At 39.5% G+C, this 19313-nt stretch overlaps 1 protein-coding gene and 2 long non-coding RNA genes across 16 annotated transcripts; 1 reads left to right on the top strand and 2 right to left on the bottom strand.

Moving 5' to 3' along the window:
- Positions 1-466: 466 nt before the first annotated feature.
- On the bottom strand, positions 467-7642 carry LOC124349153. 8 transcript variants are annotated; one of them, XR_006920130.1, is made up of 17 exons: positions 7497-7642; positions 7096-7433; positions 6987-7034; positions 6768-6857; positions 5948-6011; positions 5647-5883; positions 5343-5582; positions 4730-5278; positions 3842-3871; positions 3686-3772; positions 3490-3600; positions 2496-3423; positions 2261-2438; positions 1817-1950; positions 1656-1735; positions 1469-1589; positions 468-1048 (listed from the first exon to the last, which is right to left on the bottom strand). It is a non-coding gene; the product is annotated as an uncharacterized LOC124349153 (long non-coding RNA). The 8 variants fall into 8 exon arrangements; XR_006920134.1 differs by having other exon boundaries at positions 467-1048; positions 3678-3772; positions 6768-7034; XR_006920128.1 differs by having other exon boundaries at positions 467-1048; positions 6768-7034.
- A 71-nt stretch (positions 7643-7713) lies between these two features.
- LOC124349166 lies at positions 7714-10054 on the bottom strand. Of its 6 annotated transcripts, none has more exons than XR_006920160.1 (9): positions 9586-10054; positions 9325-9460; positions 9209-9272; positions 9017-9123; positions 8721-8891; positions 8305-8635; positions 8141-8244; positions 7874-8052; positions 7714-7805 (listed from the first exon to the last, which is right to left on the bottom strand). It is a non-coding gene; the product is annotated as an uncharacterized LOC124349166 (long non-coding RNA). The 6 variants fall into 6 exon arrangements; XR_006920164.1 differs by having other exon boundaries at positions 9209-9258; XR_006920163.1 differs by having other exon boundaries at positions 8721-8954; positions 9209-9460.
- A 206-nt stretch (positions 10055-10260) lies between these two features.
- On the top strand, positions 10261-14972 carry LOC124348905 (proline dehydrogenase 1, mitochondrial-like). 2 transcript variants are annotated; one of them, XM_046799300.1, is made up of 13 exons: positions 10261-10830; positions 10926-11134; positions 12183-12220; positions 12292-12330; positions 12474-12638; positions 12727-12791; positions 12858-13051; positions 13118-13292; positions 13367-13477; positions 13556-13687; positions 13803-13999; positions 14088-14176; positions 14254-14972. In XM_046799300.1, exons 1-13 carry the CDS (start codon positions 10483-10485, stop codon positions 14457-14459), a joined length of 1968 nt encoding a protein of 655 aa, XP_046655256.1. In that variant the 5' UTR covers positions 10261-10482; the 3' UTR covers positions 14460-14972. The 2 variants fall into 2 exon arrangements, with proteins under 2 accessions (XP_046655256.1, XP_046655257.1); XM_046799301.1 differs by having other exon boundaries at positions 10263-10830; positions 12501-12638.
- The last annotated feature ends 4341 nt before the right edge of the window (positions 14973-19313 follow it).

Raw genomic sequence — 19313 nt, 5'->3', positions numbered from 1 at the left:
AAATTGCGTCAGACGGTTGACAAATTTTTAGTTCAACAATCTCATGTAGAAATTAGCATCTAGTCTACTGGTGCAAATTGCGATTCTTTAAGCTTGATTAATATAGGTGATGTTAAAAGCTAATGTGGGTAGCTAAAAAATTGAACTAATTCGCTTTTTCAGAATATTTTGAAGAGAAATCTCAAGAAAATCTAAAAACAAGTAAACAACAAAGTGATCTAAACCCAAAATATTGAGAAAAAGTGGATTAGTTCAATTTTTTAGCTACCCACAATAGCCTTTAACACATCACCTAAATTAATCAAGCTTAAAGAATCGCAATTTGCACCAGTAGACTAGATGCTAATGTCTACATGAGATTGTTGAACTAAAAATTTGTCAACCGTCTGACGCAATTTCCGTGAAAACAAACTATCATTTTTTTTTCAAATTAGGTGGCGGATTGCTTTCTAAAAAGCCTCGCACAAAAAAAAATGGTTTTGAACCGGACGCTCTGTTTAATGAATTGTTTATTTTGCATGTGTTCAAATAATTACACATTTTATATACAATTAATTATAGATATACAAAAATTGTGTTTATTTGATGTTGGAGATTGTGGGGTTATGGGAATTGATGTGATTGGATTTGGGATTTGATGTTGGTGCTTATGGGGTTTGAGGAAAGGATGTGTAAGGGGAAGGTATAGATTAGCAACAGATTTATCGATTTAACAGAAGTACTGCAATTCATTAAAAATATACCTCACTTATTTTCGTAAATCATAACCAAATACCCCACCCCAACTTCCTCCTCATTCCCCCAATCTGGTTTATTATTTGTTTGACATAGACCTTCCCGTTTTACTATTTTTTTGTTCCTTATCAATATGTAAAGGTAAACAAGACACAAATAGCAATTAAACACAATATTGGATGTCACTTCTGTAGCACAAAAGCAGTACCTTGGATCACAAGGAACAGCAACTTGATGCAGATATCTTTCACCACCAAAGGCTGCAACAACACGCCACATTGGACAGCAACACCACTGCTACGTAAACATGAACCTATAGCCGAAGTAAAATTAATCTTCAGCATAATTGGAAATGCTATATGAAATTTAAAAAATATGCTACACATCACTTCAAATATTCAACCCAAATATTATATGGCAACATTATCTTATACCTATCGTGGAAACTTAAATTAATAAATTTACATGAAACTAGACGACTCATTTAAGATTTAAATACAAATTCATTAAAACTTTAAAGGATACTCTACAGTGGAACAAATAAAGACAACTTCTTTCAGAATCTGCCTTTCTTGCATACAACAAACTCCCCTTTAAATAATCCATAACAGAACACAACCCTGAAGGAAATAGCTGTTGACTTGACGAAATTCCAAAATGTTAGAACTAACCAATGAATGCAAAGCTTAATCACATTTTAATTGTAAAATGTTTAACTGGATAAGATTGTCACCTTTAAATAGTGTATGTGTTCATGATGTTCACAGCAAAGGTAAATGCAACTTCCATGCAGCCTGCACGATTTGATGGAAGCCCTAGATTGGATGGCTTAAGTTCCTTTTATTAAGAGGTACCTGCAATCAAACATTACAAATGTTATGATCCACATATATTTCAATCAGTTTAATTGTTAATTTTACCATTGTAAAAGCAGACTGTTACTCAGCTTCTCGACGTGGTCGACAGCATGGTTTCCAAGTCTTTCAACATCAAAATTTGTCTACAAATAAAAAATGAAATTTAAACACTTTCAGGCCACTTTCACTGCACATCCAATAGAATTTAATCGAATCAATTATACCAAGAATAATAGCAAGCTCACGAACCGCCAAGGCGCCATAACCCGAACCAGCTAAAACCCATCGGCCATCACATTCTAAGAAATGCCTCACAGATGTCAATTCAGCTAATTAAGCCAACATCAAAATTCAAAACCTAAAAAAAAATTAAAAGGTCTAAAAATGGCGACTCTTTCTCTCAGAACCTCAGATTCAACTAACAAGCAATCCACCATTTTGAAAAATTTTCACTGACATTAAGGGGGAGTGGGCAGGGTTGCATGAATATAAAAAGATGGATTTAAAAAAAATTATAAAAAACAAAAATATTTTCGGTTAATCAATTGGAAGTAACGAACGGGAAAAGCCCTCCGCATTTTTTTAATGGGTATTAATAGCGCAGATACGTGTGGTGTTAAAATTCGATGGTAAAAGTAAGTGCTACAAAGGATACTTCCAGTACTAACCTGACTATAATGTTTTGTTTTTAATTTCAGTTTAGGAAGTCTGAATATGAATGCGAACAATTTCACAACTTTGCTTATAATAACAGGTAATTTGCTCGGTATTACGAGGGAAAACGTGTAGTGGAAGAAATTAGAGCAGACCGAGCCTGGGCCAAACTTCAGTTTTTCTCATGTAATTCTAAAAATGTAAATTTTAATAAGAGAAACAAGCACGTAATTTGACATTATGACATACCAAACAAATCGGCAAGGATGAGTTCCTGTAATTGGGGCGGAAGAGACGATGGCTGCCAAAACTATCGATTTTCGCTCAAGGACCACCACAGAATTCCCCGATTCCAAGTCTTCTATGAAAACAAATTCGGGGATGAAGTCAAGTGCAAAATCTTCTCCAGTAGCACTGCCTGCCGATCTCGTGATCACAGATAAAACTTTCGACTTCTTCAGCGGACACGTGAGCGTATAGAGACTAATCAAAGTCGGCCAGTTTTTTTCGGGCGAGTTCTAGTTGTACGGACAGTCCATCTCTTTACAGACTCTTCTAGCGTAGGCCCAGAAGAAAGTTTCATTTTTCAGCAGGGATTAATGGAAGGCTTTTGACGGTCCAGCTTTGTTATCAAATTCTTAATCCAGATTCATCTGAATTAGCAGTCGGTATAAACCATTTTTGAAATCGTCTCTCGCCTGAGGTCCGTTTACGTAGTCGGCAATCTAATCCAGCAATTTGTGTTAGACTCGTGTTACGTGACATCAATGGGGTGATGCGTGATGCCATTAAATAGAAGGCCTGGATCTCTTGTTCTTCAGCAATCAGGGGATGATTGCAGCTTTATCAACGCCTTACATAGGCGGCATTTTCTTATATCGTCGTAGAGCGAGACCAATAACTCGCGGAAGGCGCCAATGAATGAGATCTCTAGTCCATTAACCATTATTTACCCATTGGATTTGCGTGGCTCTGCTCTTTCTCAAATGTCTTGAATTTTCTTTATTCAAATCCTTTGAAATCCTTTTCAAACTTGGCTACCCAAGTTCAACAGTTGCTTGAAGTTACAAGTGTCAAGTTCTGTATCAATTTGATCTTGGCGGGACAACTCATCTTCAACTATTGTCACTGAATGTGAATGAAATCTTCTTTTTCTGGTTTAACAATAAATCTTAGGCTGCAAACAGAAATTTCATGAATCCAGCTGGGGAAAAATATTTAACTTCAATCATAATTTTATTACTTGGTTTGGATGATGTTACGATCAATTTTCTTGAATCACATTATATACTGCTGATTGGTTTGGAACACCAATCTTGTATTTCATCTTTAGCCTGTATTCCACAAGCTCTTTCTTCATCCCATGTGATCATTAAAGAAATTTTAGTAAGCATTGAGGACAATTTGAATGTGAAGGCTGGTAAATATAACCTTATTACCTAGTTAAATTTAAACTTTAGGATCGTCCATGTCTGAACCAGATTCAAACTGCAATTTTATCACTTTTTACTTTCTTGCTACATTACCTAGACACAAATGTTTATTTTTTAAATGATTATTTGCCTTCTATTATCAACTCAGCGTGAATCACTCACTCTTCCCAATTGTTGTTGGAAGAAACCATACTAACAGACCAGATCAGACCAAACCACACCACAGCAGACGAAATGACGAATTCTGCGAACATGCGATCTATTTAAGTAGTATGACGTTACGAAACCAAAATACTTCAGATATGTGAAATATTATGATAATCAGGATTCAGATTCGAGATATGTGTCTTTCAAGATTTCAGAAAACAAAAAAAACATAATAAAAAAAAGACTAACAGCTCAGCGAAAAAAGTAAGCACAGTAGTCGATATTGCCTCAATGTTCCCTCTGCTGGTTAATCAAACAACGAACATAAAGTCATAAACGCCGATGAATCTTGAATAGCCTTGCCAGAATTTACCCCAAGAGGGAAAACGTGGGATGTTTACCAATTTCCACTTTTAATAACGGCTTTTATATTAATAATGATAAGCTAAAACCAAACTACAATAACAACTACCTAGATGGTTACCAATTATCTACTGTAATAAAACTAAACCACAGACTAAAACCCTAAACAAACTAAACTAAAACTAAACTAAAGCTAAATTAAAACTAAATTAAACTTAGCTACAACACTTATCCACCGTCTAGAACACTAAAAAACTAAACTAAACTAAAACTAAACTTATATTAAACTAAAACTACAGCTAAAATAAAACTAGACCAGCAAAACTAAATTTTTACCTTGGATAACCAAAAGAGTGAAGCGAATGGAAAATAGGATTATGATACGGGAGTACTACTGTTTCTAGACCATAATGATATACCGTAATTGTGAAGGTAAGGTTATATTGGAGAGGGAATAAACAACAAATCCATACTTACACACACACATTTAACACGATAAAACACTCACACAACCTTAGGCAAGAAAAAATTATACCGTACCATTTAAAGATCTTCGAAGTCCTTTGCTGCGGCGGAGACGATCTTGTAGTGGCGGCGGCGATCCTCCTTTGTCCTGGGTCCCATCTATAGTACATAAAAAAAAATATGGTTAGACACTTAGAATAAAACAATATACCTGACATCCATTGGCGAAGGTCCTAGCGTGCGGCGATCTTGAAGCGCCTCCGGTGGTGGTGGTGGTGGCGGCGGCGACGGCGTCGGTGGCGGCGGCGATCCTCTCGAGTCTAAATAAAATAAAAAAACATTAATAAAAGAAGTTTGAGGCATTTAAAATCAAATGAAATTTACCTTCGACCCGTGGGCCAGGGTCCTATCTTGAAGCGACGATCTTGTAGTGGCGGCGGCTATCCTCCTTGGTCCTGGGTCCCATCTAGAGTACATGAAAAAAAGTATGGTTAGACACTTAGAATAAAACAATATACCTGACATCCATTGGCGAAGGTCCTAGCGTGCGGCGATCTTGAAGCGGCTCCGGTGGTGGTGGTGGCGGCGGCGGCGGTGTCGGTGGCGGCGGCGATCCTCTCCAGTCTAAAGAAAATCCCAAAACATTATTAAAAGAAGTTTGAGGCATTTAAAATCAAATGAAATTTACCTTCGACCCGTGGGCCAGGGTCCTATCTTGAAGCGACGATCTTGTAGTGGCGGCGGCTATCCTCCTTGGTCCTGGGTCCCATCTAGAGTACATGAAAAAAAGTATGGTTAGACACTTAGAATAAAACAATATACCTGACATCCATTGGCGAAGGTCCTAGCGTGCGGCGATCTTGAAGCGGCTCCGGTGGTGGTGGTGGCGGCGGCGGCGGTGTCGGTGGCGGCGGCGATCCTCTCCAGTCTAAAGAAAATCCCAAAACATTATTAAAAGAAGTTTGAGGCATTTAAAATCAAATGAAATTTACCTTCGACCCGTGGGCCAGGGTCCTATCTTGAAGCGACGATCTTGTAGTGGCGGCGGCTATCCTCCTTGGTCCTGGGTCCCATCTAGAGTACATGAAAAAAAGTATGGTTAGACACTTAGAATAAAACAATATACCTGACATCCATTGGCGAAGGTCCTAGCGTGCGGCGATCTTGAAGCGGCTCCGGTGGTGGTGGCGGCGGCGGCGGCGTCGGTGGCGGCGGCGATCCTCTCCAGTCTAAAGAAAATCCCAAAACATTATTAAAAGAAGTTTGAGGCATTTAAAACCAAATTAAATTTACCTTCGACCCGTGGGCCAGGGTCCTATCTTGTAGTGGCGGCGGCGATCCTCTCCGGTCCATGATCCTAATTACATCAACGACAAATGATGGATAAACTTTATAGTTTTTTTAAACCACAATCAATTAAGCAAATATAGAAAATATACAGCTAAAACATTCAATTTAGATTCCAATTTCCTAAAAGAAAAAGGGTTATTAGTTGACACGTTATGGTTGGGGATTGCTAAAGACGAATTTTCTACACAACAGAGGCAACAAAGTAAATTGAACTAACTCTATCGTGAACTTAAACCTTAACTTAGCTTAACCTACAATAGTCTTAGCTTAGCTTAACGGCTTAACCTACAATATCCTTAACTTATACTTAACTTTAACCTTATCTAGATTGGCTTACTGTAATTAAGTAGCTACTGGTGAGGACAACAAAGAAGGTGAATCAATCTACGAACACTACAAGACTATTACAGTGCAGATGCAATTGTGCTGATATAGTGATGAGATAGTAAAACGAAATCTACGACCATCAACGACACAAAACACTACAGAGAAACCACGACAAATTGTGCAGGCAATGCATAAAACGAAATTAATCCAAGTGCAAAGGCGTGAAGATGCAAAACTACTGCAGCAAACTAGAGACAAGTGCACCCCGTGCGAATACGTGGACTACTGAGCATTTTTGGGCCCCTAGAATGCCCACCGGCACGTCGAATCCCCACAGCAACAACGCTGGAGGTATTTTTAAGTATTCGAGGTCAGATGAAAAAAGAGCAAATTGAATAAGGGAGGAGTATCCTTTATTGACCCAATTTGAACTCACCATCGTTTGGTAGCGAACAGCCTTGACAGTTATTTTGTCTCTCTTCCCCTTTAATCCTTGTGAAGACGGTGGCTTGACAACATCATCTCCCTATTATGCAAGTAAACTCATTTAAGTAAGTGGTAGTGCTAATTTCAAATGTTGCTTCATGCATGCGGAGGAGGGGGGGATCTAATTCCAAAATCATGTCAATCATTCAATCATCATCATCATTATCACCTTGTTAGGTTATTTTGAGATAGCGTAGATAATACACCCGGCTTATTCCTTATCACAAAATATAAAGATAGTTTTTTATTAGCTTGAAAATTTACACAAATACAATTACCTAGAATGCGGTCACTAGCCATTTTCCAACAATATGATTTGTTTTCTCTTTGTTTGATGTTTTCTCTTAGAGGTTTGCCCTATGTGGCTAATTCAGCTTGACCTGTCCCAGGGTTATCGTCCACCAACGTTGCGGCTGAAAAAGTCCTGTGAAAGATCCGGTTGACATGTAACTGAACAGCCATGTCGATTCACTGGGATGTTCTTCTTAGAGAGTCAGCAATTGGAAAAGAGGACAGGACGTGACTGCTTCACCATCCTTGTTTGGGTAACGTCCAGCATCAGCTAACCTCCTGTTTTTTATCTTCGACAATTTTGACAGGGTTCTCCTAGCCCTAACTACATGGTAAAATATAAAAATTTCATTAAAAAACGAGACTCTAATGTACTGCTATGTATTACTTTCGACATGTTCAATTCCCTTCATTTAGGTATGTTGTAGGCACGTTGCTGCCTCGCAACTTGACGAGCCCAAATGATGAACCCTGAACCGTAAGTCAAGTGAAGATCTCTTATTTGACTCATCCGGCATACTACTGGTCGGATTTTCCGCCTATCGCGATATAACAGTATACTTAAGATTTTTAAGAAAATGAAAACAAGTTAAAATTCTTAATATCATGAATTTTGGTGCAAAGTATCCATCTCTTCCTATACATAATTGGTATTCACAAATGGCGCCACGAATGAAAGGGTGAACAACGTTCGTATCTGAATTTAGAGAAGACAGAATGACATTTTGGTCCTTTCGATTACGTATCTTTCCGGCCTTGGATTACCGATCCTTCTACATGAATTCAGCGGAATTTTGGACCCCCAAATGGTGGGAGTGAGTTGCTCCTGGACAAGATGTGTGAGATATTACGCCGAGTCATCCGAGAGAACCGACATCTTCTTCAGCCAAATGAATGATTCGGTCCACGATCTAAACTCTGCAACATGTAATCGAATTCCATATCTGTCCGTTTCGAAATTAGCAGCAAAATTGAATGAGAGAATAAAAATTAAAAAGAGAATAAGTTCCGATAGGTAGTATTTGAATTCACCTATTTCCATGGAAAAATCACAAGAAGTTTCCTGCTGCGACTCAATTTGTTCAGCCAGATTAACTGGGGGCGAACTAAGACCAATCTACTAAAGACTCAATCTCCTGTAAAACACAACAATGTTAAATAAATTTAAACCACAAATAGTCCGATTGAAATTTTACCCTGTAGGATATCTGTGTTCCTTCTGGCAACTAATCGCGGTGATGTTGAGACTCCGATGCAACGCAGTCGACCAAAGAAATAATTGGCGTATAGGCGACACTAAACTGGCAAGTAATTTCGCGATCCAAGGACCACTCGGCAGCTGCTGTTGATTTGGATAGGGCCGCTGATGCTGATCCCTGTCGCCGCTTCACTTTCATTGGCAAGGGCATCAGAATGTCAGATTGATGCACGATTTGAATATGGGCGGTCAATCGACGAAATTTAGCATCGTCCACCTTTTATTTCCATTATTTCTCTACTGTAATTGCAAAAGCAGTGATTCTCCATCTAATTTATGATTTGGAAACAATACTTGGGTTTTAAGGAAATTTTGAATGTGCATGATGGCTGGTTTATCTTCTTGTTGGTTTACCTCAACTACTGGTATCAACGCCTTGATGATATGGAATATTTCAAGTTGTCCTTTCTGATTTTAACTCAGCTTGACAACTGGTAATTGCGCTGAAGTAGTTTTTTATTTCATAAAAGACTTGGTCTCAAAGCTCAGTTGGTCATTGGGTCCGTTGTTGAAAGGGCACCAGCTCTAAAAAACAGTAAATTGGAATTATGGTCTAATAAATATTCCGAGCCAATTTTGTATTCTCGTCTAAAATTGAGAATGAAAAGGTTTGTGTCAAAAGTTTCGGTGTGTAAACTGAACTACCATACCAATGTTTGTGCGCATCTTTTCCTACTTATTTATGTAGCAGCTTCACTGCTGTCTCATTGCCTGTTGATGTCTTTCAGTTTGAGAAATGAGTAAATGACATACAAACCTACAAAAAAGATAAATTTAGCTTTACAGAAAGGTAATGAAACAACATTCAATTTGAGTTGCCATGTTCAACTTGCTGTTATTACTCAAAAATTGTTGATGCACTCTGTACTATGACAGCTTTTTTGTTTCTTCTCTATTTTAAATATTCTAAATAAAAAATATTTCACTAACAGTCATAAGAAAATCAAAGCAATCTCACTTTTCTATATTTCGACCATTAACAGAGCAATACACCGCCGACAAAACAGTGAAACGTGAGGTGAAAGCTAGCCACGAGGAACGCAGACGACACAGCATGATTTAATAAAGCAGTACAAAATTCCTCTACTAGGTGTCTGAAAAACAACGACAGAAGACAAAGAACCGTGGTGTCTGAAAATTGAAAAACCATAAATGACGCGGTTCTTTTCAAAAATGGTACATTTGCTTACTATTGTTTTGCTTTTTGACTTTATCATACCTTTTTGCTTTCCACTATTTATTCACGTTGATCTTACTGTAGATTCAATGAATATTTAACACTATTACTCATTTGAATGAGGAAGTCTCTAAAATAAACATGATTTAACATACAAAAAATCATTTCATTCAAAATAATGGACCCTTTTAACATAAATTTTGATCAAAGCAATTATGTCATACAATCAAAAAAAATATTTTGAAGGAATTGGCAAGCAAAGTATGGCGCGCCGAATCCATCACACAAAAAAATAAAATATAAAAAAACCATTTCACTTCATTTATATAAGGATTTTGTATAGAAACGCCAAGGAAATGGGAAATAACCAGCACAGTGAATTGTGAGTAGTGTTCTTGTGAGAAATTTAGGTGAGAATTTTAGGGGTAGTTTCCAAATTTGACCGCTAGATGGCGGTGGCGTTTTTTTCTTTATTTTCTTTATTTTTTCTTTTTGTGATGGATTCGGCGCGCCATACTCCCGCCATCTAGGGAAAGTTATTAGAACTCGAACAATAGTCAAATCATCTTTTTATAAGCAAAACAAAATAGATTCTTTCGATAATGGGAATAGATTCAATGAGAAGGGGAATATATCAGCTTTCACGGAATATATTTTACTTTGAGATTTGTCAACAGTGAAGGGCCATAATTATTACGTAAGCCGTGTGTTGACGGCCATGAAGTGACGCTGATGTTGTAGCCTTAGACACATCACGTCGTGTGCATATGCCGGAGAGTGTACACTGTACAGCTAGGTATATATATTTCGGCTGTCGAAGTCAGATCCGAGCGCAGTTTAATGTGGTGTTTTGTAGAGTGTGGTCAAAACCAAAATCACTACTTGAAGTAGAAGCCATTTCCTTATTATTTTCCTTTCCAAACATTTGTCATATTTGTGATGTATTCCGCCATGAACCGGTCGTGTGTCCAGTGGGCTCGCGTTCAATTTCTCCACAACACCCGATTGCCAGGTCGGCCACAAGTACTTCCGATCGGAACTCGGGGCCTGGCAAGTCCACCACCAGCCCTAAGTATGGGCATTAACAAACGACAATCGGACATCAACAATGACAGCAAAACATCAGCTGTTCCATCTGTTAGCTCATCAGGCCGACGAGATCCACTCGATTTGTCCTTTGACAACGCCGAAGCGGCTTTCCGCAGTAAAACTACTTTACAGGTCCTTCGAGCCTACTTGGTGTTTACCCTCTGCTCCTCCAACTACTTGGTCGAAAATAACATGAAGGTAATTGTCAATTATATTTTCGTTTAGTCGTTTCTATTTTCGTCTGGTTCATCGTTGAAGTTAATATCATTCTGTCTTATTTTGAATTACTGTAGCTGATGAAAATAGGCAAAAAGTTGCTTGGCAAACGACTTTTCAAATCACTGATGAAAGCCACATTCTACGGCCAATTCGTCGCTGGCGAGAATCAAACCGACATCATGCCCACTATTCAACGGATGCGTTCCTTCGGAGTCAAATCTATTTTGGACTATTCCGCCGAGGAGGACATCAGTGCAGAGGAGGCCGCCGAAAAGGAAATGGCGTAAGTTTATCTACACAAATTCTTGTATAACTATACAATTTAGAGTCATTCCGGTACGTATGTATTTCTTTCGTTTACCGGTTTATGTGGTACGGGCGACAATTCTTTTTTGTTGTTGTTGTTTTGTCTGGTGTGGTCCGTGATCACGCCATTTCCAGTTTGGTAGGCTACGCACTGAGTGACGCAAAAGAGTGCAGTGAAGCAGGGCTTCTTCCTACCCCCCTCCGAAACAATTCTTTATTTAAAAAAGAATAAAATAAAAACTTAACTTTCTAATAATAGTTGCTAGTCTCGTTGCCAAGGCGGGCCTCCGAAAAAAAGTCGTACGCGACGTAAATATTCTAGTAGATTCCAGATTTATTATTTTCACGTCAGATGCTTGGCTGATGACTACAGTTATGGGACGTGAGGAGACATGTTCGATCGAGAATGAATATCTCATGTGATTTATTTCCCAAAATGAATTTGTAAACTGCTCACATCCGGATGAGAGACTCTCTCCTATTGTGTTGATGCACTTTGCTCGGATCTCTTGTCGTCAACAGTTAATAATTCCAGACAGAATGAACTTGGCACAGATACACTAATGTGAGCCAAGGTCGACGGTAGGCGGTAGCCAATTTTCTTTTTCTTTTAGGGGATTATATTCACGAGTAAATTATTGGCAACAGACGACTTTTTCTTCTTTCAAAAAAGACGACCTCAATCATCCGCGATTATCTTTTCTAGAATCTCGTCACGTCAAAGCCTTAAATTAAATGGTCAAAACATTCCGAAATTTAGCTTAGACCTCAAGTTCGTAGGGTTGTGTTTTCATCACGTGATGGAAGAGGAGAATATCAATTAACCGTTAAAGGGAAAGCAGATTTAGCCTAGACGTGCTGTACAAATCTAGAGAAATGTAGTCACGAGTCGTTATACAACCGCGGAGTTGAGACGAAAATATTGAATCAGATGATCCCATCTGATTTTATAGCGATGTGTGTAGCCTTCACCTATAATTCCCACAGACAGTTTGATATTTGTTTTATTTTCTCGTTATTTCTAGATCTTGCGTGTCAACCACGGTAGCCCCCGATCCAGCCGGTAAGAATTAAATTATTTCATTAATTTGGTTCATTCCAGTAATTTGTTTCTTCTTCTTATTTCCCGTAAAGTAATTAAAGTCGATCCTGCCGTCAACACTCCAGAAGCAGGTATATATACAATTCTAGTCGCTTGCCTTGTTTTGTTTAGTTTAGATTGCATTGCTTGTTATTGATTTGAAATTTTTGCTTGGCTTCATTAACAACTGCAAGTTTTATTTTAACTAACGGCAGTTTCCAACTGTGTCCATCAGCTCCGTTCTTTTTCCCCCTGGATACAGATAAGAGATATCACGCCCATCGAGAGTTTGCTGATCGTCGCCAGAACGTTAACTCGGCCCGGACATATTTTTATCTCAATGAAGCTCAGTGCGAAAAGAATGTCGACATTTTCCTTCGCTGCATTGAAGCCGTTTCTGGTAAATGATTAAGAAATTTTTAGAAACTTTTATCTAGTCATTTTTAAATTGATAAAAATTTCTGTTTTTTATTTTATTTTTTGTCAAGGCACCACCAAGAGCACGGGCTTTGCAGCCATTAAAATGACTGCCCTGGGTCGACCACAATTATTAGTAAAACTATTATAATAAGCAAATAAATAATTGCATCAATCACGTTTGGATTTTTAAATCTTTCAGCTCCAGTTGTCCGAAGTGATTGCCCGCAGTCGTCGCTACTTCACCGAAGTGACTGGCCTCTCTGCCGACAACAATATTTTGCAACAGCACGCATCGCCGGCCATCTTCGAGAAGCGATTCGAAAAGGCCGATATCCTCACCGACAATCCAGCTGTCAAGAAATGGCTTCAACAAATGACCTACGATCAAAAAGGGTAATCATTTACATATTATTGACTTTCTCCTATATAGTACCTATTAAACATTCAAATATTTGTCAGGTTGATTCATTTGTTTTCTTGGAGCGGATTGATTGACGCCAATATCCTGTTGAACGATTTCTTCAAAGTGCCTAACCTTCAAACTGGAAGGATGGAGCCATTGATAACAGCCCTGTCCCCCGAGGAAGAAGAGATGGCCTGCAACATGCTCCGACGATTGAACACCATTTTCTCGGTTAGATAAGAATTCTATCCCCCCCCCCTGAAAAAAATATTTTTCAATCAATTTTCTCATCTGATGAAACACAGGCGGCGCGTGATTTGGACGTCCGAGTGATGGTCGACGCCGAGCAGTCTTATTTCCAACCGGCCATATCCCGTCTGACGATGGAGCTGATGCGCAAGTACAACAAGGAAAAGGTTGTGACAGACTGACAGATCAATTGTCGTTGTCTTGGTGAATGAATAATCCAAATTTGACAACTGTTTGGTGAGCAGGCCATCGTCTTCAACACGTATCAGTGTTACCTGAAGGAAACTTACAACAACATCGTCCTGGATCTGGAGCAGGCCAACCGGCAGAACTTTTATTTCGGCGCCAAACTTGTTCGCGGAGCTTACATGGAGCAAGTATAGTCTATAGATTATCTAACAATAAGTGGCACAAGATTGCATCCAAGTTGATTGCCTCTTTAAGAGAATCCTCCGGGGGCTTTTTGCCTTCTAACTTTACAACTCTAATTAGGAGCGAGCTCGAGCCTCGGCGCTAGGCTACCAGGACCCCATCAACCCCACCTACGAAGCGACGACGGCCATGTACGAGAAGACTTTGCTCGAGTGCCTGACGCGCATCAAAGACATGAAAACCAGGACTAATGAGAGACGCATAGGAGCCATGGTCGCCAGTCACAACGAGGACACCGTTCGCTTCGCTATCAAAAAGTAATCAATTCATTCGACACTCCTCTTAACTAACTCTTTCTTACCTTTTGAATGTTTAAATTGCCTTTGTTGTAACACCTACCCGCAGGATGGAAGAATTGGGCATTTCTCCCGAGGACAAGGTTATCTGCTTTGGCCAATTACTGGGAATGTGCGACCAAATTTCATTTCCTCTCGGTTGGCTAATTTTTTCTTTCTTTCTTTTCTTAAATCGATTAATTTAATATCTTTGTTTTTTCTTTTTGATTGAAAAGGACAAAGCGGTTATTCGGTGTACAAATACGTTCCTTACGGGCCGGTGGATGAAGTTCTGCCTTATCTCTCGCGGAGAGCCCAGGAGAACCGAGGCATCCTCACCAAAATCAAGAAGGAGAAAAGGCTATTAGTCACCGAGCTGAAACGTCGACTGGTCAAGGGCCAGCTCTTTTCCACACCCAAAGGCGACTATGTTCCAATCTGAAGAAGACAAACGGCTCATTTCATGAAGAAAGAAAAAGTCGGTTTTTAAATTAACAAACACATCAGCTAAGCCCCCGTCTGGGCAACGCCCATTTGGGTGGATACATTTTAAATCGTGAAAACAGAATGTACAGTATATTATAAAATGTATATTTGGGGATTCAATTTGAATATAGCGTCCCTCCTCCCGTCTTCCCCGCAAATCTGCCAACGCTTTTCTCGATTCAAGACGATCGTGCGATTGCCGTTTCTGTAGAAAATTCTGCGTGTTTTTTTGTTTTTTTAATTTCCTGTTTTGATTCATTCTCTCCTCCCGTTCGGTGCACCCACTATACCAAACTTGTATTCTACGTAGTCTAACTGAAAGAACACACAAAAAAAAAAACAGGGTGCATAGCGTCGCCGAATATTCTAAAAACAAAACAAACGTGTGATATATTAATGGAAAGTCTATTTTAAAAAACAACGTTGATATCCACTTGCCAACGAAATACACTTTCCTTTCCCGACTGGACGTCGCCCATCTTGAATGAATTCATATTCGTACTCTCGGAATGTGTGGCCGAAAAAGAATTGAATGTTCAGAAATTTAAAGAAATAGAGAAAACTTGGTTTTCACCTGCCATCAAACTCTGAAGGCCGTTTGTCACTGTCATTTTTCGCCGAATGATTTATGAGGACTGGCGCATCAATAATTCATTTCTGCCGTCGGTTCGCATGTCACGCGCATTACATTTTCATCCGTATGAAGGTTATAATCATTCCTTTTTAACTTTTATGCTCGTCGTGCTCCGAGATAAATGATTAGCAATCAGTTCCAAACGCAATTTTTTACTTGGCCCCTCTTCTTGCGCAATATGCCCAGTAACATATAGAGATGTCATTTGGACAGTAGAGTTAGTAGTACACGGCAGCATCTACGAAATTTATAACATCGCAAATGAATTATTCGTAAGAAGGTTGGCTCTCAATGATCCACTTATTCATCGGCTGATTATTATAGTGCGACGTTTGAGAGTCTCGCTCCTTTGTGTAAGGTGCAACGGGGAAATACAAGGTTGACATATTGCAGCAACCGGTTAATGGATTTATGCTGTCAGGGTTGCAGCTCGGGAACACAACAGCTCAGCTCGTTTACACAAAATAAGAGCTAGAGCAACAACCAGAAAAATTATAGACGATCAATCCGGGGTGCGTGCAAATCGATCGCTATAGAAATAAATATGGTAGAATCTCGAATTTTCTCGAGCCACATTTTTTGGATTGAAAACATTACTATTTCATACTGTCAAATGTCCTGTAAGCCATGACGGATTTGGGTTGACGAATAAAATCAATCCTTGTCTATATAGTAAGCTCGTCTCTAATAGTTTTATCTGGAGCTCATCCTATTCAATAATTCAGAGTCTAAATACATGTATCTACGAGAGAGGCTATATGTAATGTGTAAGCGATACTTTGCATTATAGATGGCCCACATCTTGAGACTGCTGCTGCTGCCACTGATACACATTACACACAGTCTTTATTTCAATTTCCCGTCGCTAATGATGTGCTGCTGCTGCTGGTGCTAGCGCTGGGGGAGCGCGGGCGACGCAATCGCGGTTCAGTTAATCTTGGCTTGGCTTGTAAGAGAGCACATCCGCCTCTTGTCGGCATGAAGAAATCGATCATCGATCCATGATGAGATGGAATGATCATTTCCCTGCCTCTCGTTCTTCTTCTTCTTCTTCTTTCTTTTCTTTTTTGGTTGGCTCCTGTTTTATTATTATTATTATTATCTTGCCAGCACGATCAATGATATCAAGGCCTTTATCTTCTTTTCTCATTCGCTAAATAGTCGAGATATTGCCGGCGCATCTTCTCCCATTTCATTCCAGTTAGTCATTCCTATGGACTGCATTACATAGTAAACCATCCAGCCCGGAATTTTCTCCGGAACAATAAAGATCGGATTGTAGCAAAGAATAAATTTGTTATTAATAAAACACCGTTGACATAACCGTTGATGATGATATTGATATTGCGCATATAGGATAGTCACCGAGTCGAGAATTTAATGAATGGACTGAGCGCCGGAAGCAAATCAGTTTCTATGTAGCCAAAATGGCAATCAACTGATAGGTGGAATGTTTTTTACAGCTGGTGTATGTATTTTCCCATGTGATTTGAGTTTTGCTGCTGAAATATAACAAACAAAAAAAGAAGACACTAGTAATAATCATAGTCGTTTTTTGGGGGGGACTTGGAACGGAATGAAAAATTAATTTCACATCAGGGGGACGTGAATTTAGATCAAGTGATGAATGCCAAGATTACAATCCTACTCTACCTTGCGTTATACATGTCTGAATAGTCGACATTTGCTTCAGTTTCTGTAATGAGGATATTCGTCATCGCTCGAGCGAAAAGGGCGCTGGCAACTGTAAACGTATTGGCCACTTAAATATCAATTTGGCGAGTCGAAAATTGAATGGGTGGAGTCAGCACAGAGTGAAAGCGCCAAAAGAGAGAGAGAGCTCACAATAAATAAATGGCTGAAATCAAATTACTAACAAACTGCTGACATGTACAGCACGCCTGCAACGTCTCGTCTCTTTATTACTGTAATCAGAAATGCATTGCCGCTCAGGATTGCACACGTCTAATATCCCCACCACAGTCGAAAAATCCCTTGATTAAATTCTTTCAAAATGCCACAGTTTGATCGATACTTTACAATCAACTTTGTATGTAAGGCAAGAAGTTCACCGCATCGCACATCCATTGCGCGACTCATTTTTCACCATCAGCATTTTGATCCTGATGCCGCTGGATACAAGAAGACGGAAGACGGGCATTGTATGTGTTGTTGTGCAGGGGTGTAGTACATATAGCGCCGGATGAGATTCCCATCCGCCCCAAAAAAGCGGAATCACGCGGCTAGAAGACTAAATAAAGAAATAAGACGAGTTTCTGTCGCAAAATATACAAGAAAGTATTACGCCATATAGCAGTCTCTCTCTATAATAAACTAAATAGAAAACTATGCAGCCATAAATGTAGACACACATCAACTTGTTCATCCGGCAGTGTTGCAGCTGCTATATAGCTTGCTATTATATAGCCAGACAATGTCACCGGAAACCCCCCCGGAAAAGTAAAAAAAAACGAATGGATACATACACATATAAGCCTTCACACATAGAAATATATGTGTGTGCGTTTGTTGGTCTATACGTCTTGCTAGAGAGAGCTGCTATATATGGGATCTTGTTGCCGCGTCTACACATATACACAGACAGCGAAAAATATAATAATACAAGCGTTGGCATTGTGAGACTCGTAGAATGATTGTGTTTTCCCCCAGCTTCTCCTCCGTCGTTGGCATTTTGTTCAGCGCAGTTGAACATATCCCTTTTTACTAGATATGATTGCGGGGGCGCTCCTAGCGGAATTCTCGGCGTCAAACGAATCAAAGTATTTCTTCCCTTCTTATTCGTCTTGTTATTGTGTGTCGTCCTCGACACGGAGACATCAGAGGAAGGACAAATAGTAGACTAGTAGCCTAGTCAAGTTGGGATATAGCTAGGCGAAAAACATTCCGTCGTCCTATATCACACACACACACAAAAGCGGAATTCGTTTTCCTCTTAGGGATGTATACTCTCTGTTGCTGGGACTATACATACACGAGACGTTCGTACATGTACGTGCCAGAATTTCAACGAGCCCAGTTTGTGCCGCAGGAAAAAGACGCCAAGAAGAAAAAAAGGCCGAGCGCTGCGAGAATGATAACAACTGCAACTAGAAAGAATCAAAGCTACTGCAACATCAAATCAATTCGGCGTCGAATGAGAAGTACATAGTAGGAGCGCTCGGCATCTATTAACAATAGTACACACAATCGGCTGTGCTGTAACATATAGCGCTGGCTGCATATAACAACAACAACATCGCGGCCAGCCAGTCTCTCTCTCTCTCTAACGTAATATCGATCGACGCTCTAGGGTTTTCTTTTTCCTGCTATTACATTGAACGACGGAAAGGCGCAAAATAGTTTCCGATGACAGGATCGACTGGCGGATGCGCCAAAAAAATTTCGTGTGGACCACCCCATCACTGTACACACACGAGCTGTGGTGTCTATATACAAAATAGAAGGAGGGAAAAAAGACATTAACATAATACCGCATGGGATCGTGCCAACCGAATCTCATAAGTCATCAGCAGCAGGAGGCTCTCCGACGACCAAGTTTAAGCTATGTATATGCGTTTTAAATATCTAAAGATTCTCCATCTCACAAAATGGTTGCGAGCTAGAGAAGAAGGATATTCCAGGCGTCGTTGCTAACAACGTGCAGCATCTTAGACCAGCTGGGCTTTCATCTCTAGCTAACTTGAGATGCGTTGAGCATAACGAGATCGATGGCTGCCCTGCTTCGTTGTCTAGAGTAGATCTCTCTCTCGTTGTCGTCGTGAGCCCAGCATAAATAATCACGCCGGCCGGCTTGTATTATATTGTTCGGCCGGGAATTTCCGTTGGCGCAGCCCCAATGATAAAAGGTGTCACAAAATCTCCGTTCTTACATAATATTATTGCGCTCTTCATTATTATGGATGGCGGGGATGACTGCGAAATGTAAGAGTAATGATGATGGGATGTCCTAAAGTTGATCATCGAATGAATAATGAATAATGGGCCTGTATAATCAAAGATATTAGAATTAATGAATGATATAGGCATATTAGCAAACCGGCGATGCCAAGTGTTGTGTGTGTGTGTAATGTATAATATAGTACACAAACATGTATACAAATTATTATGGGTTTGTTTTGTTTTTTAAATCTTTTTGTTGTCGAAATTAAATTCCCT

Source organism: Daphnia pulicaria, chromosome 7 (genome assembly GCF_021234035.1).
Source record: "Daphnia pulicaria isolate SC F1-1A chromosome 7, SC_F0-13Bv2, whole genome shotgun sequence".
NCBI classification, from domain to species: Eukaryota; Metazoa; Arthropoda; class Branchiopoda; order Diplostraca; family Daphniidae; genus Daphnia; species Daphnia pulicaria.
This window is presented reverse-complemented; position numbering and strand designations above follow the sequence as displayed.

Coding starts and splice junctions, on each gene's coding strand:
- LOC124348905 (XM_046799300.1), top strand. CDS start 10,483: ATGTATTCCGCCATGAACCGGTCGTGTGTCCAGTGGGCTCGCGTTCAA. Junction 12,221..12,291: donor GGTAGCCCCCGATCCAGCCG/GTAAGAATTAAA, acceptor TTTCCCGTAAAG/TAATTAAAGTCGATCCTGCC. Junction 14,000..14,087: donor GTTCGCTTCGCTATCAAAAA/GTAATCAATTCA, acceptor ACCTACCCGCAG/GATGGAAGAATTGGGCATTT.